At 53.8% G+C, this 16,331-nt stretch overlaps 6 protein-coding genes across 6 annotated transcripts; 2 read left to right on the top strand and 4 right to left on the bottom strand.

Annotated features, from left to right (window-relative positions):
- Positions 1-16: 16 nt before the first annotated feature.
- Positions 17-1,288, bottom strand: CPAR01_16694 (HET domain-containing protein; the record flags this gene model as incomplete). The annotated part of the gene is made up of 1 exon (XM_060500939.1): positions 17-1,288. A coding segment is annotated over one exon (1,272 nt), but the record flags the coding sequence as incomplete, so codon positions are not given.
- A 384-nt stretch (positions 1,289-1,672) lies between these two features.
- CPAR01_16693 (uncharacterized protein) lies at positions 1,673-2,790 on the bottom strand (the record flags this gene model as incomplete). Its single annotated transcript, XM_060500938.1, has 2 exons — positions 1,673-2,549; positions 2,603-2,790. 2 exons carry the CDS (start codon positions 2,788-2,790, stop codon positions 1,673-1,675), a joined length of 1,065 nt encoding a protein of 354 aa, XP_060340453.1.
- A 2,943-nt stretch (positions 2,791-5,733) lies between these two features.
- Positions 5,734-8,857, top strand: CPAR01_16692 (choline transporter; the record flags this gene model as incomplete). The annotated part of the gene is made up of 8 exons (XM_060500937.1): positions 5,734-5,947; positions 6,012-6,094; positions 6,180-6,756; positions 6,807-7,012; positions 7,069-7,180; positions 7,246-7,482; positions 7,535-7,730; positions 7,984-8,857. The coding sequence occupies 8 exons, from the start codon at positions 5,734-5,736 to the stop codon at positions 8,855-8,857; spliced, it is 2,499 nt and encodes an 832-aa protein (XP_060340452.1).
- Positions 8,858-9,063: 206 nt separating this feature from the next.
- Positions 9,064-10,287, bottom strand: CPAR01_16691 (short-chain dehydrogenase; the record flags this gene model as incomplete). Its single annotated transcript, XM_060500936.1, has 3 exons — positions 9,064-9,361; positions 9,434-9,815; positions 9,945-10,287. The coding sequence occupies 3 exons, from the start codon at positions 10,285-10,287 to the stop codon at positions 9,064-9,066; spliced, it is 1,023 nt and encodes a 340-aa protein (XP_060340451.1).
- Positions 10,288-12,703: 2,416 nt separating this feature from the next.
- Positions 12,704-14,847, bottom strand: CPAR01_16690 (uncharacterized protein; the record flags this gene model as incomplete). The annotated part of the gene is made up of 5 exons (XM_060500935.1): positions 12,704-13,499; positions 13,552-13,670; positions 13,744-14,036; positions 14,095-14,614; positions 14,755-14,847. 5 exons carry the CDS (start codon positions 14,845-14,847, stop codon positions 12,704-12,706), a joined length of 1,821 nt encoding a protein of 606 aa, XP_060340450.1.
- A 638-nt stretch (positions 14,848-15,485) lies between these two features.
- Positions 15,486-16,004, top strand: CPAR01_16689 (glutathione-dependent formaldehyde-activating enzyme; the record flags this gene model as incomplete). Its single annotated transcript, XM_060500934.1, has 2 exons — positions 15,486-15,647; positions 15,717-16,004. The coding sequence occupies 2 exons, from the start codon at positions 15,486-15,488 to the stop codon at positions 16,002-16,004; spliced, it is 450 nt and encodes a 149-aa protein (XP_060340449.1).
- Between the last annotated feature and the right edge of the window lie 327 nt (positions 16,005-16,331).

Below are 16,331 nucleotides of genomic sequence, written 5' to 3'. Positions count from 1 at the left end.
GAATTGGTTCTTGACAGCTCCATCTAGTTTGCCGGGACCCGAACTCGACGATCCTGACAGATAAAAGACGTTCTTGAAAAGTCCACCCCCGCTCGTCAATAGGTTCGTGCCCTGTCTCCATCTCGACCAAGGTAATCGATCCCAGTTCGCCCTTTTCGGACTGCCAGGAGAGAAGAAATGCTTGACCAGACTCTTTGAAACACTCTCTGTTCTGGAGAAACCCTTCCCACGCAGTCTTGGCTCTGGATGCCATAATGGTGAAGGACGCTTGACCGTAGATGTACGGCATCTTGGCGATTTCCAAAATCTTTTCGTCGTTGCCTTCATCTTGAATGATGCAGAGAGCATCGACCCAGACATACTCAACTCCGAGCTGCGAGCAGACTTTGACGGCGTCCTGTATCGTCCGAGGCAGTTTTTCAAAGGAAATATCCTTTGTGAATGCCTCTAGCGTAGCCGTCTCGCATTTCACCGTCTGGTTGCCGCCCCAGCAATAGCTCAAAGCTGCGAATCTAGGTAGAGGATTTAGATTCGCCGTATCTCGCAACCGCAGCGAATAGCTCCCTGCTCTAGAGTTGTGATCAATATAAATCAGCCTAATAGGCCTGAGTGCCGACGGCCCAGACTGCGTCTTCAGCTCCCGACACCTTTCGTGCTTATCCTCGCAATCTGCCAGCCATGACTTCACTGCAGGCAGACAACACGCAGGATCATTCTGTATCGGCCGCGTCCAGAAGTCTCTGGCTGCCGGGTTATCATGAGGCGTACATATCTGCAGACCCTTGACCGTCCTATACGAGACGAGCTTTGTGCGCGGGTCCCAAAGCCCAAAGAATTCTATAGTCAGGACGTCTGGAGTGTGGTCACCACCCATACGGAATGGGGGGTTCGTCTCAGCTACGAGTACATAGTCGACGTACCCGTCGCTGCGGCCCTGGACGGCGTGGCGAATGGAAGGAAGCCTGTAGTTCGGGTCCTTGTCAATCTGGCCGTGGAACTGCTCGAGCTCTTCGAGGTCCATCTGGTAGACCTCGCCGGATATGTTGTCGACGCATTCGCCAACGTCTGGTCGTGCGATGCACTCTCCGTCGAGTATCCAGTCTATAAAGGCACATGTTTTCTGCTGGGCTGTGAGAAGATCTGTGAGACTGGTGTCGAATACGATCTTGTTCCACCTGGCGTCGTGTCTGTCGCCCCGGTTCTGATGCGGGATATCGGCTTCGGCGTGGATAACGAGGAGCCTGCGACACCACTCGCATGAGTGAGACACTGGTGATGGTGAGGGCATGATTGGCGAAGACATCTCGTTATCAAGGCATCATAGTATTGGAAGGGCCCTAAGAGCGAACTCGGCAAACATTGGCCGTGATAACGAGCTATTGGGTTGACATCGTAGCCCTACCATCGGCGAGGGGTGTGGACTAGATTGAATCCGCATATCCAATAGGCACTTGACTGTTGATGCGCGATTGTGGATGCCTGCAGACTTATGCATGTCAGACTATTGACCAGGGGCTTGTCAGCTCAAGGGGTCCCGAAAAGTGGTCTCGATTAACACCTAATCGAATCAGTGGATCAAATCTGCAGCCTGAAGATGGCGATGAAGTTCCAGAAGTTCCTTCGTTGAAGAAGAGTGTATTCATTATAATTACTATTCCAAACCGCGAATCACTCACTTCTTGAGAAGATCCTCAACCTGCGAGGTGATGTCCACCATCGGGAAACTAGTCCTGTTCCCAGAAGTCGAGCCCGCAACAGGAGCATCCGCAAAGAACTCCTCAACCATGAACAGACTGTCGCCGACTTGCACCGGAGCAGTGACAATCCCTCCTTGAGCATCGGTGGAATTATTCGGTACCGTGCCAAGGTGCTCGGCAGACTTCCAGGACCCATCGTTTGACCGCAAAACAGTCACGCCTTTGGTATTCTCGGCGATAAGCAACACCTTTCCACCGTACCTTGGTGGAAGATAAATGGCATCGGTGCCCGCTAGCGTCACATTCGGCGATCTCGGTACGAGCACGGGAGCGCCCTTGTCCTCTTTCATGTCGAACCGGTAGATCTGAGCGTCCTCGTTATTGTTGGACAGCAGGATATTGCCAGTGGCTGCGAGGCCGGAGAAGCCCATTTTCGTGTGGTCAATCTTCACGGGGAGGTACCACGGGACGACAGCAGAGCCTTGGCGGTCGACTTTCATGATTGTACCCGGGAACGAGCCAACGACGTAGGTGTTTCCGTGGGTGTCGTGCTCAATGTCCTGGAAGCCTCCGTATGCCCCTTTGGTCACGGCCGTGATGTTCTTGTTCCACAGGACCTGCTTCTTTGCCGGGTCGTACTTGATGATGAAGTTGTCACCCGACACGTCTTTGCCGCCGGTACTGAAGGGGGCAGCGGCGTCGACTACAATCGAGACTAGTTTGGTGCGAGTGTCTACCTGCACTCCACCAATGTGCAAGGCAGGGTTGTGCGTGATGCCATCGAACGTCAAGATGTCTAGGACGGTGTCCTTGTAAGGATCGTAAATTACAACGCTAGCGTTGAACAGTGATCTTGCCTCTGCCTTAGCATCATGATTCATGTCTGAGCTTGTACATAAGCTTACCCAAAGTAGACGATGCAGTTGTTGACGTCCCAGTCCGCATTCTCGGGATAGAGTTGGTACTGTTGAACGACAAAGCTGCCCTTCTTCAGAGGCGGACATTGTCTCGCTGGCTTCGGTGAGCTTTCTGCTTGGGAAATCATGCACAGAAGGAAGGCCAGAGCTACTGCTACGTGCTTGAAGCTTCTCATTGTAAGCTGCGTTGAACGCCACGGGCGTTACGGCAAGTTGCAGAAAGTTAGGAACGACAGTGGTGAAAGCAATGACGGAAATAAGACTCTGGGCATTTTCAGCTACCAAGACGGATGACCACCTCCTAAGTATCATCTTTAGATGACGATGAACATGGGTCAAGTAGGCGACTAGACTCCGCTCTCCTTGAAATCCAGGTGGATACTGCTCGAAAGAGCTGCTAGTGGTCATTTACTCATATAAATGCTTGCATTCCCGTCGTGAGGAGAGACGTTGAACGCCACATGGTGCCTGGGACAGGACCCTTGATTAGAAGGGATGACCTTGGATGGCCCGAACCCATCCGGCACCGTCCCTGCTCCGATGATAGAACCGGCAGTTATGAAAGCATTGTCTGGGCGTTTGAGGTGACAGGCAGGTTCCGGATGTCGACATCGGCAATGGCCAGACACACAAGCTTTGATCGGAAATTGGATGAATATCGACTCATTCTTCAGTGTTGCATTGGAGTCTTGGGCTACTCAGATTGTGGGACTTCGTCACTGAGGTCTTCATTACATTGACTGTATATTACATCAAGGTTGGTAAGCATTTATTCAACTCGCTTGGGCAGTTTGTCAGTCAAAGTAATATAAGAAGCTCAACGGCAAAAGTAAGCAAGGTGGCACTTCCCCGTATGAGGAGCTCGTGGTTTTGCGCTGGCCCACTTGGAGAAAGAATTGAGATGTTCGGCGAGCCCTGTAGCTTCCCCTTTGATGGCCATTAAGTTTGCAGCAAGGTCCACCTGTCGAACTTCACAAAGTTTAACGAAGCTTTGGGGAGAGGTGCCCACCAATCAATCCGACGTCAGCGAGGCGGCGCAACATGGAAGCAAGGAAGAGTCGTAGCAGACACGGTTGTGAAGTCAAGATTGAGAGGCTTTGAGGTCACAAAAAGACCAACTATGATATGGCGGCTGATGAAGCATGTGAGGATGGCAATTGGATGCAAAAACACTGGATTGATGAAAAGCCCATGAAGATTTGCAAGTGAATGAATGTTCCTTCCTACTTTCCTGTGCTCCTTCCTGCGTGCAACGGTTGGACCCACGCGCTGTTAAGCTTCTGGCCCTTTCTCGCTGGTTTATCCCAAAGGGGACATACCTAGGTAGCTAGGCGATAAGCGGCAGGTACCTATGTAAACAAATAACGGGTCTTCGGCGCTACCTAAGCTGCCGCACTGCGGGGATGCTTCTAGCGGGGTGTACTGTACCTAAGTATCTCATTCTATGGTTCTTGAATGCTCCAATTCTTCCATTCCCATATTCCTTTTCATCAAGCTTTCTTATTATCGTCGACGAGACCGCTCTGATTCGATAAGAAGACGCAAATACCCTTCCGCTGATACTAATTCGGTTCATGCTTGATTACTTCCTGGTCCTCGCCTTTTGGTAAGACTTCTCAGGTCTTTCTAATCGCCGTTGCGCGGATCCAAGCAATTATTCACCAAGTGGTCAGCACTTGGAACTCTACTACCACCCATCACCTTGCCAAGACTTGCCAATGAAATGACCCGAAAGGTCGAGGTCGGCCATCGGGCGAAAACTAGCAGGCCACCAGGTCTGGGTCCCATCTCTCTCTCTCTCACTCCCCGTACCTCTTCCATCCAGGCGGCAGCAGCGAGACACGCATCTCGACTTTCACCAGCTCCAGCCTCCTTGCTTCAGACAAGGGCCTCAATCATATACGAAGTCCAATAGCGGAATAGGCCGTCTCGGCTACACTTGGTAGATACAGTCATCGTCACATCGGCCGCTGACCCATCTGCCGGTGGAAGATCAATTTGATCAATTCTTCAATGGTCATCCAAGACCGACTCCCAGAGCACGGGTTTCGTCGCGAACTTTACGACACCAAGTTTGGCATGAAGCAGAGGGGCGTTTTCGATGAGCATCTCATCTATCAGTATCCGTACTCCCTAAACCATGCGCCTCGGCTGGTTTCCCTGGCCAGCCACACGTCGACGAGCCATGGGGTTGGCTGCCGTTCCCACTGAGATCGCCAGCATCCAAGGGGGGTCCCATCTATGATCTGGGCCGAGCCATAGGGGCTTAAGCCACTCGGCATCGCCCCTGAGAAAGCTTACTTCTGCTCAAGCGTTCCCGCATGTATCCGTTTTACCCAACCGCCAAACGTTGTGTGCCGCGATTTGTCAATATTCGGCCTCCCTTTTTCGACTTATCTTCCCCTCCATCTCCCCAGACCACAGGATATGCCTCATGATCCGCTCGCTTCTCCAAGTGGACCAAAGAAGATCTTACAACGTCGTGAGTAAGAGATCGGACGGCTCGTCCCACGTATCGCGTAGCGTACAATGGCTCTACGGAGTACTTTAGAGAGGTTGGAATCCTCAGAAAGAGGGTACCAGCGCGTTTCTTCTGGTAGCCAAGACCCTGGGCAGGGTGTTTCGCAGCATGCCTAGCTCAATGGAACATGTCTAGCCCTCCGAGGCATCCCTTTTCTGATATGCAGAACCGGCGCTTGTGCAGGCTGACAAGTCGGTTGTTGAATGCGACGCCAAATCTGTACCTATGGCCGTCGCACAAGTGTTATCTGATATTCCTAGCCACTTGGGCGAGAGATGGTCCAGTTGCAGCTCTTCCGTCCCAAGACATGGCGTATTAGAAGCACAATGTCACCCGCCAAGACCGTCTTTTCGTCTGCCTCCTCGATTTCCTACAAATTTCGTCCGTTGTGTCGCATTGCACAGACGTCTTGCGCCGGACTGTTACTGTCTTGCTTTCCGTTTCGAATTCGATCTTCCTCCTCTTTCGCCCTTTCGATCCCAGCGTTTCCAGCGCTCCCGCTGTTTTAGTGGTATTCGCGTTTCGATATCACCAATTCCACGCCTTTTTGCACCGGCTGGCTACAGGCACTCAATTTCTCTGGTTGTAAAGGTCTGCAATGAAGGCATTTCTTGCACGGGATAGAGTTGCCGAGTCGGCGTCTACGTCCGATGACGAGACCGTAGTCGCCGTCCAAGATGGAGTCCGCTTGAATGCCGCGGGCTACAAGGATCAATTAAATCGCCAATATGGTTTCTTTGGACTGGCAAGCATGGCTCTGACGGTGGATAACGCCTGGGTTGCCTTGGGATCGTCCATTTCTGTGTCAATTCGTAAGTTCTACTAGACGCTTGTTGCTTGCAAGCCGGACGTTGTAACGAGCCGGGATCAATCTAGTCAACGGTGGCCCACCCGGCATCATTTACGGCCTCCTCGTCGCCGTCTTTTACTACTCCCTCATCGGCTTGAGTTTATCAGAGGTTTGTCTTACTAATCCCAGTCTCTTTATCCCTCCTCTCGTTTGCAAAGCAATGTGAATAACAACGAGTGACACCTTTCTCCAAGCTCGCTTCATCAGTCCCCACGGCGGGCGGCGTCTACCACTGGGCCACCATCGCCGGCGGTCCTCGCTGGGGCCGAGTCCTCGGTTTCTTCACCGGGTGGATCAACTTCTACGGCTGGCTCTTCTCGCTCGCAGCCCTGCTGCAGATCTCGAGCAATGTGGCCGTGAGCATGTACGCCGTCTGGAACTGGGACACCTACGTCAGCCAGCCCTTCCACGTCTTCATCGGGTACCTCATCATCCTCTGGGGGTGCGCGGCTTTCATTGTTTTTGCCAACAAGTATGCTCCGTACACCCAGCAAGCCGGAACGATCTTCGTATTGATCGGCGGCGTCGTCACCATTATCGTTCTGGCGGCGATGCCGAAGCAACATGCGAGTAATCACTTTGTATGGGGCTCTTTCGACGAGAATAATGCCACAGGGTGGTCAGGGGGCGTTGCTTTTCTCCTGGGTGTTCTTAACGGCGCCTTCACGATTGGGACTCCTGACTCGGTAACCCACATGGCTGAAGAGATGCCACATCCCAAAAAGGATCTCCCAAAGGCTATCCTTTTGCAGATATCCCTGGGCTTCGTTTGTTAGTCAACAGTCTGCCAATATGTCGAGCCCACAACTGACCATTGATAGATGCCTTCTGCTTCGCCGTCGCATTGTCGTACGCAATCACGGACATTACGGCTCTCCAAGGAGGCTTCAACTCTTTCCCGCTGACCAACATTTACGTGCAAGCCACTACCAGCAGCGATGGAATCCGAAACCCAGGCGCAGCGTTTGGTCTGCTATTCATCATGCTGGGCTGTACGCTGACGTGTTGCGTGGGCCTGACTTTGACGGTGAGATCACCATCCACTTGAGCTTGTGAAGTTCCAGTCGCTGATATCGTTCTCAGGTTTCGAGAACCTACTGGGCGCTCGCACGCGATAATGCTGTGCCACTATCCAATGTCTTCGCTCAGGTGAATGAGCGCCTGAGCTGTCCTATTTGGTCAACCTTGTTTGTCTGTACGTCACCGCGTTCTCGTCCTTTTCCAACCTCAAGACTTTGGAGACTAACATGGATCATCCAGGCGTCGTCGCAACCGGACTGGGCGCCATACCCCTCGGAAGCTCAGCAGCCTTCCTAGCACTGGCAAGCTCGTTCATCATTCTGACATCCGTCTCATACGCCATCCCATTCGCAGCGAACATGCTCTCGGGGCGAAAGTACTTCCCTCGTGGACCCTTCCATCTGGGAAAGGCGGGATACATCATCAACGGAATGGCCGTGCTATTCATTGTCTTGTTTGATATTATGTTTTGTTTCCGTAAGTCCTTGTTCGTTCCATAACTCTGGCCAAACCTTAACGAGTACATCAGCATTCGTGTTGCCCACAACGGTAGCGACGATGAACTGGAGTGCAGTCATTCTGGTGGGAACTGTGGCGATCACGGGACTGTGGTGGGCGGTCCACGCGGTCCATCATTATCCTGGACCCAAGGTTATGGATCTTTACATTGCTACCGAAGGTGTAAGCCCTGTCGCCACGGAGAAGAACACCACGGCTGTCGCTTCGTCAGAGTTGAAGGAACCTCACGCATTGCAATGAATATGCTGGAACTTATCAGAGAAGAAGGTAGTTGATGGAATTAAGATATGATGAGTCAGCTTATATCGGTTCTCAAAGCTCTCTGAACAGGGGGGACCAAAGATCATATCTTGACGTCTTGCTCCAAAGTACACCGAAAAGCACACCGAGAGCGCGGTAGGAAACCGGTGAATTGACCAACCAGACACGACGAAACTCATCTTACGATACGTACCCCAGAAATGGATGCGTCATGGTCCCTGTCATCCTTATCGATAAGAAACCATCGTTTGCCGCAAAGAATCTCGAGCTTCCTCGGTCGCATTTCTCTCTTTCCCACCAATTCTCCCACATCATTCTGCCCCCCTTCGTTGACTCTCTCCCCTCGATCTTCGCCCACACCACTATACGCACCAGCTTCGGCACAATGGGATCATCCTCTTCAAAAGCCGCGCAAGGCGCCGCGCGCAAATTCCCGACCCGCGCTCCGGGCGCTGTACCACCACCGTCAACCGCCGCGAGAGCAGCTCCCGCTGCCCCTCCGACGCAGCCCGCGCAGGCTCAATCGCGGGCGAAGACGGCGACACTCAAACCAGAGGGTTCGTCTCATTCTCTAGATAGCGGACTTGTATTTCAAAAAGCTGACCGCCACCACCCAGATCTCACATCCGCCACAACCACCACAAATCCCGAAGTCACCGCCGAATTCTCCTCGCGCCTCCGCCAAATGGGCATCGTCCAGCCGAACCCAACCTTCTCCTCCACGTCAACAGCCAGCGCCGGCCCCAGTCCCGTCGCAGGCAGCCGCCCCGGCCCAAGTCCTCACGCCGACTTGATCCAGAATCCGGGCCCCTTATTCCCTTCCACATCCCGCAACGCGACGCTCGGCACCCTCGAAGCCAGGCGCCGGCTGCAGCAGGAAGCCGATGCTGAGTTTGACGGGCTCGGACGCAGTAGCAGCGGCGGCAGAGAGTTTCTGGATTTGAAGACGATTATCCAGATGCACCTCATGCGCGAGAGGGGACACTCGCCCGCTGAGATTGAGGCGAGGTTAGATTTGAAGGCTGGGGTTGTTGCGAGGTTGGGTCGGATTGGGATCACGTCGCCTGCTTGAGTTGGCTTTCACGCACAGAGAGAGTGTTTGTTGAAAGTTGTTGAAGGTGTATAAAAAATGTAATTATAGGTATACTGCTCTACGAAAACCGCAAAAGCTCCCAAACTCCTCCATAGTCTTTGGAAATAATTAACGACTAATCATCAAAAATACCCAAAATCAATCATTAAACCCGCTTTTTCTTTGTCCAGTCACCCCCGAGGTGTTTACCAGGCACAGTGTCCGCCGTCGATGCGCAGGTCGCTGCCCGTCATGAAGCTGCTGGCGTCGCTGAGAAGGAACACGGCGGCGCCGCGGTACTCGCTGGGCTGGCTGAGCCTGTTGAGCATGTTGTGCTTGGGCCACTCGACCTTGCGCTCTGGGTACTCCACGAAGAGCGCTTCGACCATGGCGGTGACGATGTAGCCGGGTGAGATGGTGTTGACGCGGATGCCGTGGGCGCCCCATTCGGCGGCCAGGTTACGGCCGAGCTGCAGGACGGCGGCCTTGGATGCGTTGTATGCGCTATAGTACCAGTGTCAGCCATTTTGATACTGTTTTGATGGAAATCAAGTTTGTTGGTATAATAAGACTTACGGGCAGATCAACCCCCTATTGGCAACGGTACCGCTCATGCTGGCAATCAAGACGATGCTGCCGCCGGTGCCGAGGCGAACCATCTGGCGCGCGACGGCCTGGGCGGTCATGAAGGAACCAGTGACGTTGACGCCCATCATGCGGTCGACGTCCTCGGCCTTGTACTCGAGCGCGGGGGTCTCCTGCTGGATGCCCGCGGCGGCGATGAGGCCGTCCATGCGACCATGCTGGTTGGCGATGCCCTCGACAATGTCGTTGAGCTGTGCGACGTCGCGGACGTCGACCTGGTGGTAGGAGAGCGAGGTGCCGAGCTCGGCGGTGGCGCGGAGGGCGACTTTTTCAAAGTCGGGGTCGGGGGTAGGGAGGCGGTCGATGGCGTGGACTACGGGGTCGATGTTAGTCTTGCGCTTTGCATTTGTGTAATGACACATCTATAGAGCATACGTCTCTCTTGAAGAAAAGACAGGGAGGGAGAGAGAGTTGAAGATTGTTAGAAAAGTTGATTCTTTACCTATTGCGCCAGCTTCGAGGAGGGCCTCAGCCTGGGTGAGACCGAGTCCGCGCGCGCCGCCGGAGACGACAATGACCTTGCCCTGGAGGCTGAACTCGGGGAGGCCGCGAGCGACCTGGGGGGCCGTGGCGCCGAGGCCAAGGGACTTGGGGGTCGAGTTGAAGCTCCTCTCCTGCGCGACGAGGGGGTTTGCGGGTGCCACGACGGGGGCTTCGACGGGCTGTACTGCGAGTCTGGGAAGTTTCCTTGGGGTCAGATGAGGTACAATGAGACGGAGTGGCCGGACGCGGGTTAGGTACCGTGACATGTTGCTGCCGGCTTCAACGAGAGCTGCGGGAGACATTTTTCTTCTGCTGTGTGTTTTTGGTGGAGGTTCCTGGATAGGAGGATGGGAGGGAAGAGGCCTTCTTGTTGGCTTCTTCAGGTATCTAGATGATGCGGTTGGTTCCGTGAGAGGTAGTTTGATGACGGAGGTGGTTGATGCTAGTTAAGACTAAGACGGGCCGAGATGGGAGGGTGTGTTGGACCAAATGGGTTGATAGTTGAAAGTCAATGGAACTCTGATAGAGCTTGCTTATTGTCTATAAGACGAGAGGAGTGATGATGATGAAAAGTGTGTGTGATAGTGAAGAGAGACTAAGTGATTAGGACACCATCGTGAAGTCGTCCTCTTATACATCGTCGAGCTCTACCTTTCACCCTTTTCCCAATGGGATGAGCTTCCCCGCACCCACGTCTCGTCCCATTGCTTCCCACGCCTCTCACACCCCCTCACCGTCTAAGTTCTTCCCGTAATGCCATGACCCTTGGCCCATGGTCCATTACCCCCATGGCAAGATCAAGATCAGCAATCCCGAGCAACAATGAGCATCCGTTTTAGCAACCAACGGGCTAGCGCCGGCCGTGGCGGGCGAAGGAACAAGGGGATGGGATTGGACTGAAGGGGAAGCTTGCGTTATGGTGAGCTGTCTAGGATTGTCTATACTAGGTCGTATGTATCGTCTCTGCCGTTTCCGGAAATGGACTGGTGACGAGACGTCGGGCTCGCTCGTGTGCCGTCAAGTTACCGGTAACAGATACCTACTGCAGTGTGTCTACCTAGTGCGTGGTATCAAGCTCGAAGCTCCCTTCGCCTCATCTTTTCTTAGAAACGGGAACCCCTCGCACCACTGTCTTTTTGCTGCTCGTTGGAGTCTCTGCGGGACCGGCAAATCTAAGGTTTGTTCGTCCACGCCGGCGGGTACGTTTCGTTGCATGCCATGGGCAGCATGTGCAGCAATGGAGCTCCAGACTTCTCTGTCATCGAGGGCTAGAACCTTCAAAGATGGGTCTGCGATGTCCGAGACAGGTCATGCGGGATGTCAGATTTCAGAATAGAGATTGGAACGCCCCCGCCTTGCCCCCGTGTTCCCGTGTCTCTGTGTCTCTGCGTGGACTCCCCCCGGTTCCCTGGTTCCAAAACTGCTCCCAAAAGCTCCGGGAAAGCAGTTGGACGCGCTCCCGCGTGAGAGTCTAGTCTTTGCTTAGGAGAGAGACATGGGGCCATGGGAACATGGGGGCGGGCAATCGGGAATACTCCACCTTTGGACCCCTCCGCTCGCGGCGGAAACTCAACCGGCTGCCCGCGGTGCGGAAAATCGGTTGGTTTACCGAAAGAACCACATCAGGATTCACCACTTTTTTCAAGTTTTCACTGGCATGAAACGGAAAATGGCAGATTCAACTACCACCCGTTGGGCTGCGAGACACCCCCGACATGTCTGAACTCCAGTCTCTATGTTTCTGAAAAGGGCTCTGATAAGGCTTTCGTGGGGCTTGGCTCCATTTCTCATTCCCAAACTCATATCTGGCCACAGCCGCCGCACTATTGGGACGGAACTGCGGATGTTTGTTGCTTGAGCACTCAGACTGTCAGAGACTCAGAGTTGTATCGTGAAGCTTCGTGAGAATGGAGCAGAAAAAATCAAGGGACCTAAACTGGGTCTGAACTGCAACGTAGGGTCCAGAACTCATATCCACCCCCATTCTCATCCCTGCCTCTGAGTTTCCAGAGTCCAGACCAACATTCACAGATACCTGAGTAACCTTACCTGGGCGGCGGAAACCTACACGTCGGTACACATCCAGATAGCCACTACTGCGCACGCTAGACACTTGGACTGCGCATGTCAACCAAACAGAGACTAATACGGCAAGGTAGAGAGTTTCGAGCGGTGGGGAGACAGCTGCGTCCGGGGGAGAAATGCGGAGTGCAGTGTTGCTTTGCGCATGCGGTCCCGGTCCACCGGATTGCTCCTTTAGGAAATCCGAGCTGCTCATCCCTTTCTCGTCCCTTCTTGATCCCTCCTCGTCCCTACTCACCCCTACTCCATGCCTTTGCTCACTGATACCAGAGTGGCAGAAGCTCAGAACGAGTATCAAACTATTTGCCTTTTGTGATCATGTGTGTTGTATCTCACTGCCTGCGCCACCAACAAACTGGAACCCAACAAAATGAAGAAGCAAAACCCAAAGATCGGTCAGCAAACCCATCATTCAAATGTCAGACAATTCAAGCATATGATGTCTTCGTGACGCCGCAGGATCAGCTTGCCCCTCCTTCCCCCCATCCTCCCCCTATCCCGTGCTCGGCTCCGTACGGATATCCCGTAGGCTATCCCGTACCGCAAGTCCGCAACCTAGTACCCCGGGGCCAGAACAACACAACGCGCAAGCCTGCGAGTGTTTAATGCTCTCGTGACTCTCGGGACCATCGTGAACTATGCCGACACCTCCGGCCATGACCCAAAAGACCACTTATCCTCCAGCCTCTGCACCCCGGCGCCGCTATCGCCATCGCCCTCGCCGCCCCCTTCCCTGGCGATCCACTGCTGCACGCCCCAGAACGCCTTGAGGTACGATATTCCCAGCGCAAAGTCCTCGAACCCGATCGATAGCCCCGTCACGGCCATCTTCCTCCTCACGAATCTGCCCTTGGCATCCGCCGCAGCGTTCGGGGCCGCCACCAGCATCACCCAGAGGAAGATCCCCGGGATCCCCTTCCACGTCGTCATGCTCACGCTCGTCAGGCTGGCGTACGCTGCCTGGAGCATATCAACGTCGTCGAACCGCGAAATCTGGCGCAGAGACTTGATGGACCAGCTGTAAATCACGGCGGCGATCCTGACAGTCTCGAGGATCCGTCCCTTTTCGGTGGAGGGGGAGGAGGCGACTTGTGTGGGTCTCGTTGCTGCCGTTGCTGTGCCTTGCTCCCGCAGCTTTTCGTATAGCCACGATGCGGTTGATCGAATCTTTGATTTCCTCGACGCGGACGCCATCGCCGATGCCGATGTGACGGAATCCGTGAGGAACCGCACGTCGTCTAGAATATTGGCCGTCGCGCCGCAGATGCCGAGCTTCTCTGCGATACTCTCGAACCGCGGTGCGGGCGCCAGTAAGGGGCTGTCATAACAGTCTGGCCATGTTGTCGGGACAGGTATCTCCTCGTCACGGGCTGGATCATTTTCCAACCAGTAGAGATCCGTCTCAAAGGCACACGCAATCTCATAGTCAGTCCTTTTGGATGGCATGAGCATAACTTTTTATGACTTGATACGAACTCACTTACAGAATTATGATCGATTCGCCTACTACATCTCTCAGCCCTCGCATGCCTTTACGGAGTTTAATCATGCGCTTGATGCCTCTCATGTGAGCAAACATGCTCTCGTCGGCTCCCCAAAACCACTTTGAGAAGACAATCAGCTTCCAGTTGAGAATGGTTCACAAAGCTGTCAACGGGACAAGACGCTGCACGCACCTCCATGACGACCAAATTCACAATGCACCGGACCATCTCAACCGCGATAGCGTCGAACGGTCGCCGCATGTAGTCCGCTATCATTGACAGCACCCAGGACTTTAGGGCGAGCGACTCGGGGCTCTTTGCCACTTCCGTCCCTCGCGCAAGCGACTGGGTCACCGAGGACATGAGGATGCCGATATTGGGAAACAGAGGGGATTGCAGCATCCACGGCAGGACCTCTTTGAGGAACACGGGCGGCTGGCTCTGACCGTCAATCGATACCATGTTAGGTGCGACGAATTGGACGTCTGTGGGCGGTCTCGTCAGCTACCAATGCTCCAAGGGTGATGATACTGGCGATCTTACAGAAATGTAAAAGCTCCGTCGTTCTGGGACCTTCCGGGAGTGGCATGCCGTGAAGGGTCGTAACTTCCGTGAGGATGCCACCGATGGATGCCATACCATTGTGGAAGAAGGCCTGGGGATCCCCATCTCCATCGAGAAAGAGGTTGGCGCGAGTCTTGCTCTCCAATACGGCCCTCTCCTCTTCTCGATGGCCCTCACAGCAGTCTCCCCCATGGCTTGCGTGATCATGAGTCGCAAGGCACCTCGACCTGACCTGTTTCCTGCACCGATTTCGAACGGGAAGTCGATCTGGTAAGCCCAGAGACGCGATACCGGGTAACGAAGTGGCACATGGACCGTGTGAGGTTACCTCTGCCTGCTTCCCTGATTTCGAGGGAAGCGAGGATAGGTCAAAGGTGAGGACCTGTGTCTCGTACACGGGTTTCGGGAGACATGGCCCAAGTTGGACAATGGTACACTCTACAGGAGGGAAACGCCTCGAGCAGTTGACGCACTGCGTCTCGGGCTGTCGTATTATGCACTATGACATGTCCATTCTTTCAGTCTTGCATGAGTTCGATGGGATTCAAATGATCAGGTTCGGGTCGTTCCTGGGCATATAATACCGTTACATAGCGGGTGACTTGGTGTTGATCTGTGTTGGACTTTTGGTCAACTCACCTTCTGCTTCCGCCTTTGACACTCGGTGCACGATTTCTGGAGCCTCGCCCGTCTCTTCGCGGCGGTCGGCGGTTTTGACGATTCAGAGGCCATGGTACTCGATTCATGATACTCAGCTCAGTATGTTGAAGATGAAGCAAAAGTGAGAGGGGAGCGAAGCACTAGATCCGGCCTTTGAACCACTGACACGCCCTCAATTCAGCCACGGCTGAGAGCTGAATGAGATATAGGTCCATGTCTCGATTGAGAGATAGTACGGGATAAGATGAGTGGACGAGCACCTGAACCAACAGGGCGCTTTTGACATTCTCTCAACACATTGTTTGCTCTGCCTCATTTGTCCCTTTTCGGATTGATGCATTTTGATGCATTCAGCGCCGACTTTCCCCCCTCATTTTGTGTCTCACGAAGGTCACGTACGATTCGACGATTTGTTTCCGTTACTGTGAGGCGTCGGCCTTTGGAGAGATCGACACCAGCTGGCGGCGCTTACTTGCATGAAAAGGCTGCCTGCGGGACAAGACACGGTCTGTGGGTGGGAGTATCCCCGGCGGTGAGACGGGATGGAAGATGCGAGATGAACCTGGCTTTTTCGACAGTTTTTACACCCTAGAAACAGAGAAATGAGTTTCTATAATAGAAATGAGTTCCGCATCACGACATTTGCGTTCATTCTTTCGCCATCGAGCGCCTGTAGTCAATTACATTTGCTTTGAAACTCAATGACAATCATGGCCGGTCAGACGCCAACGAATATCACCGGCGGCTGCCTCTGCGGCTCGGTCAAGTACACCGTGGCCGGCGGATTCGGATTCGGAGTTGTCTGCCACTGCAACAGCTGCCGCAAATTTACGGGTTCGTCCTTTGGCGCCAACAGCTTAGTAGAGACAAAGGTACGATAAGATACCCGCTCCTTCAAGATTCCAGCTATCGGCTACTGACCAATTATTCAAATAATATAGAGCCTCACCGTCGAAGACCCGGAGAAGAAGATCAAGGTCTACAAGGCTGGGACGTCTAACTCGGGCAACTCGCTGGAGCGCTCTTTCTGCGGCGCCTGCGGCTCTTCGCTGTTCGTCATCAGCGAAAAGGATCCCGGCCGGATCGCCGTCACGTCCGGGACGATGGATGACGTGCAGGGCGTGGAGGGGGATGGCGTCGAGCTGTGGAAGCCAAAATTGGAGTTCTTCTGTATTCGCAAGGCGAAGTGGTTGACGACTGTTGGAACTGCGCAAAAAGATACGATGTGAACGGTATATACTGCTTCAGATGGCTTTGATTTTGGCGTTAGGCTGTGTTTCGTGTGGTTGTATGCAAGGTGCAAAGCAAGGCGGGAACCACGAAATGCAAATAGCTTCGTCCAGGCCGTCCCGTTCTATCTCGTGACTCAGATGCAGTTCGGAGACGGAGAAGGAAAGATATCTGCTCCCGCTCGGAAGGCTGGTTTGAATGATTGTTGATATCAATTTGTGAATGCTGCATCACGCCGGCGGACTGGTATCGTCGGCACCTTCGGCCGTGTCGAGCGGCGGCGATGGACTCCACCTGCAAAGTGGAGATCGCATCCTCCGGCCGGG

The sequence above is a fragment of the Colletotrichum paranaense genome, assembly GCF_030867605.1.
Source record: "Colletotrichum paranaense strain IMI 384185 chromosome Unknown Scaffold_27.1, whole genome shotgun sequence".
NCBI lineage: Eukaryota > Fungi > Ascomycota > Sordariomycetes > Glomerellales > Glomerellaceae > Colletotrichum > Colletotrichum paranaense.
Note: the sequence above shows the minus strand (reverse complement) of the source record. Positions and strands in the feature narration are given on the sequence as shown.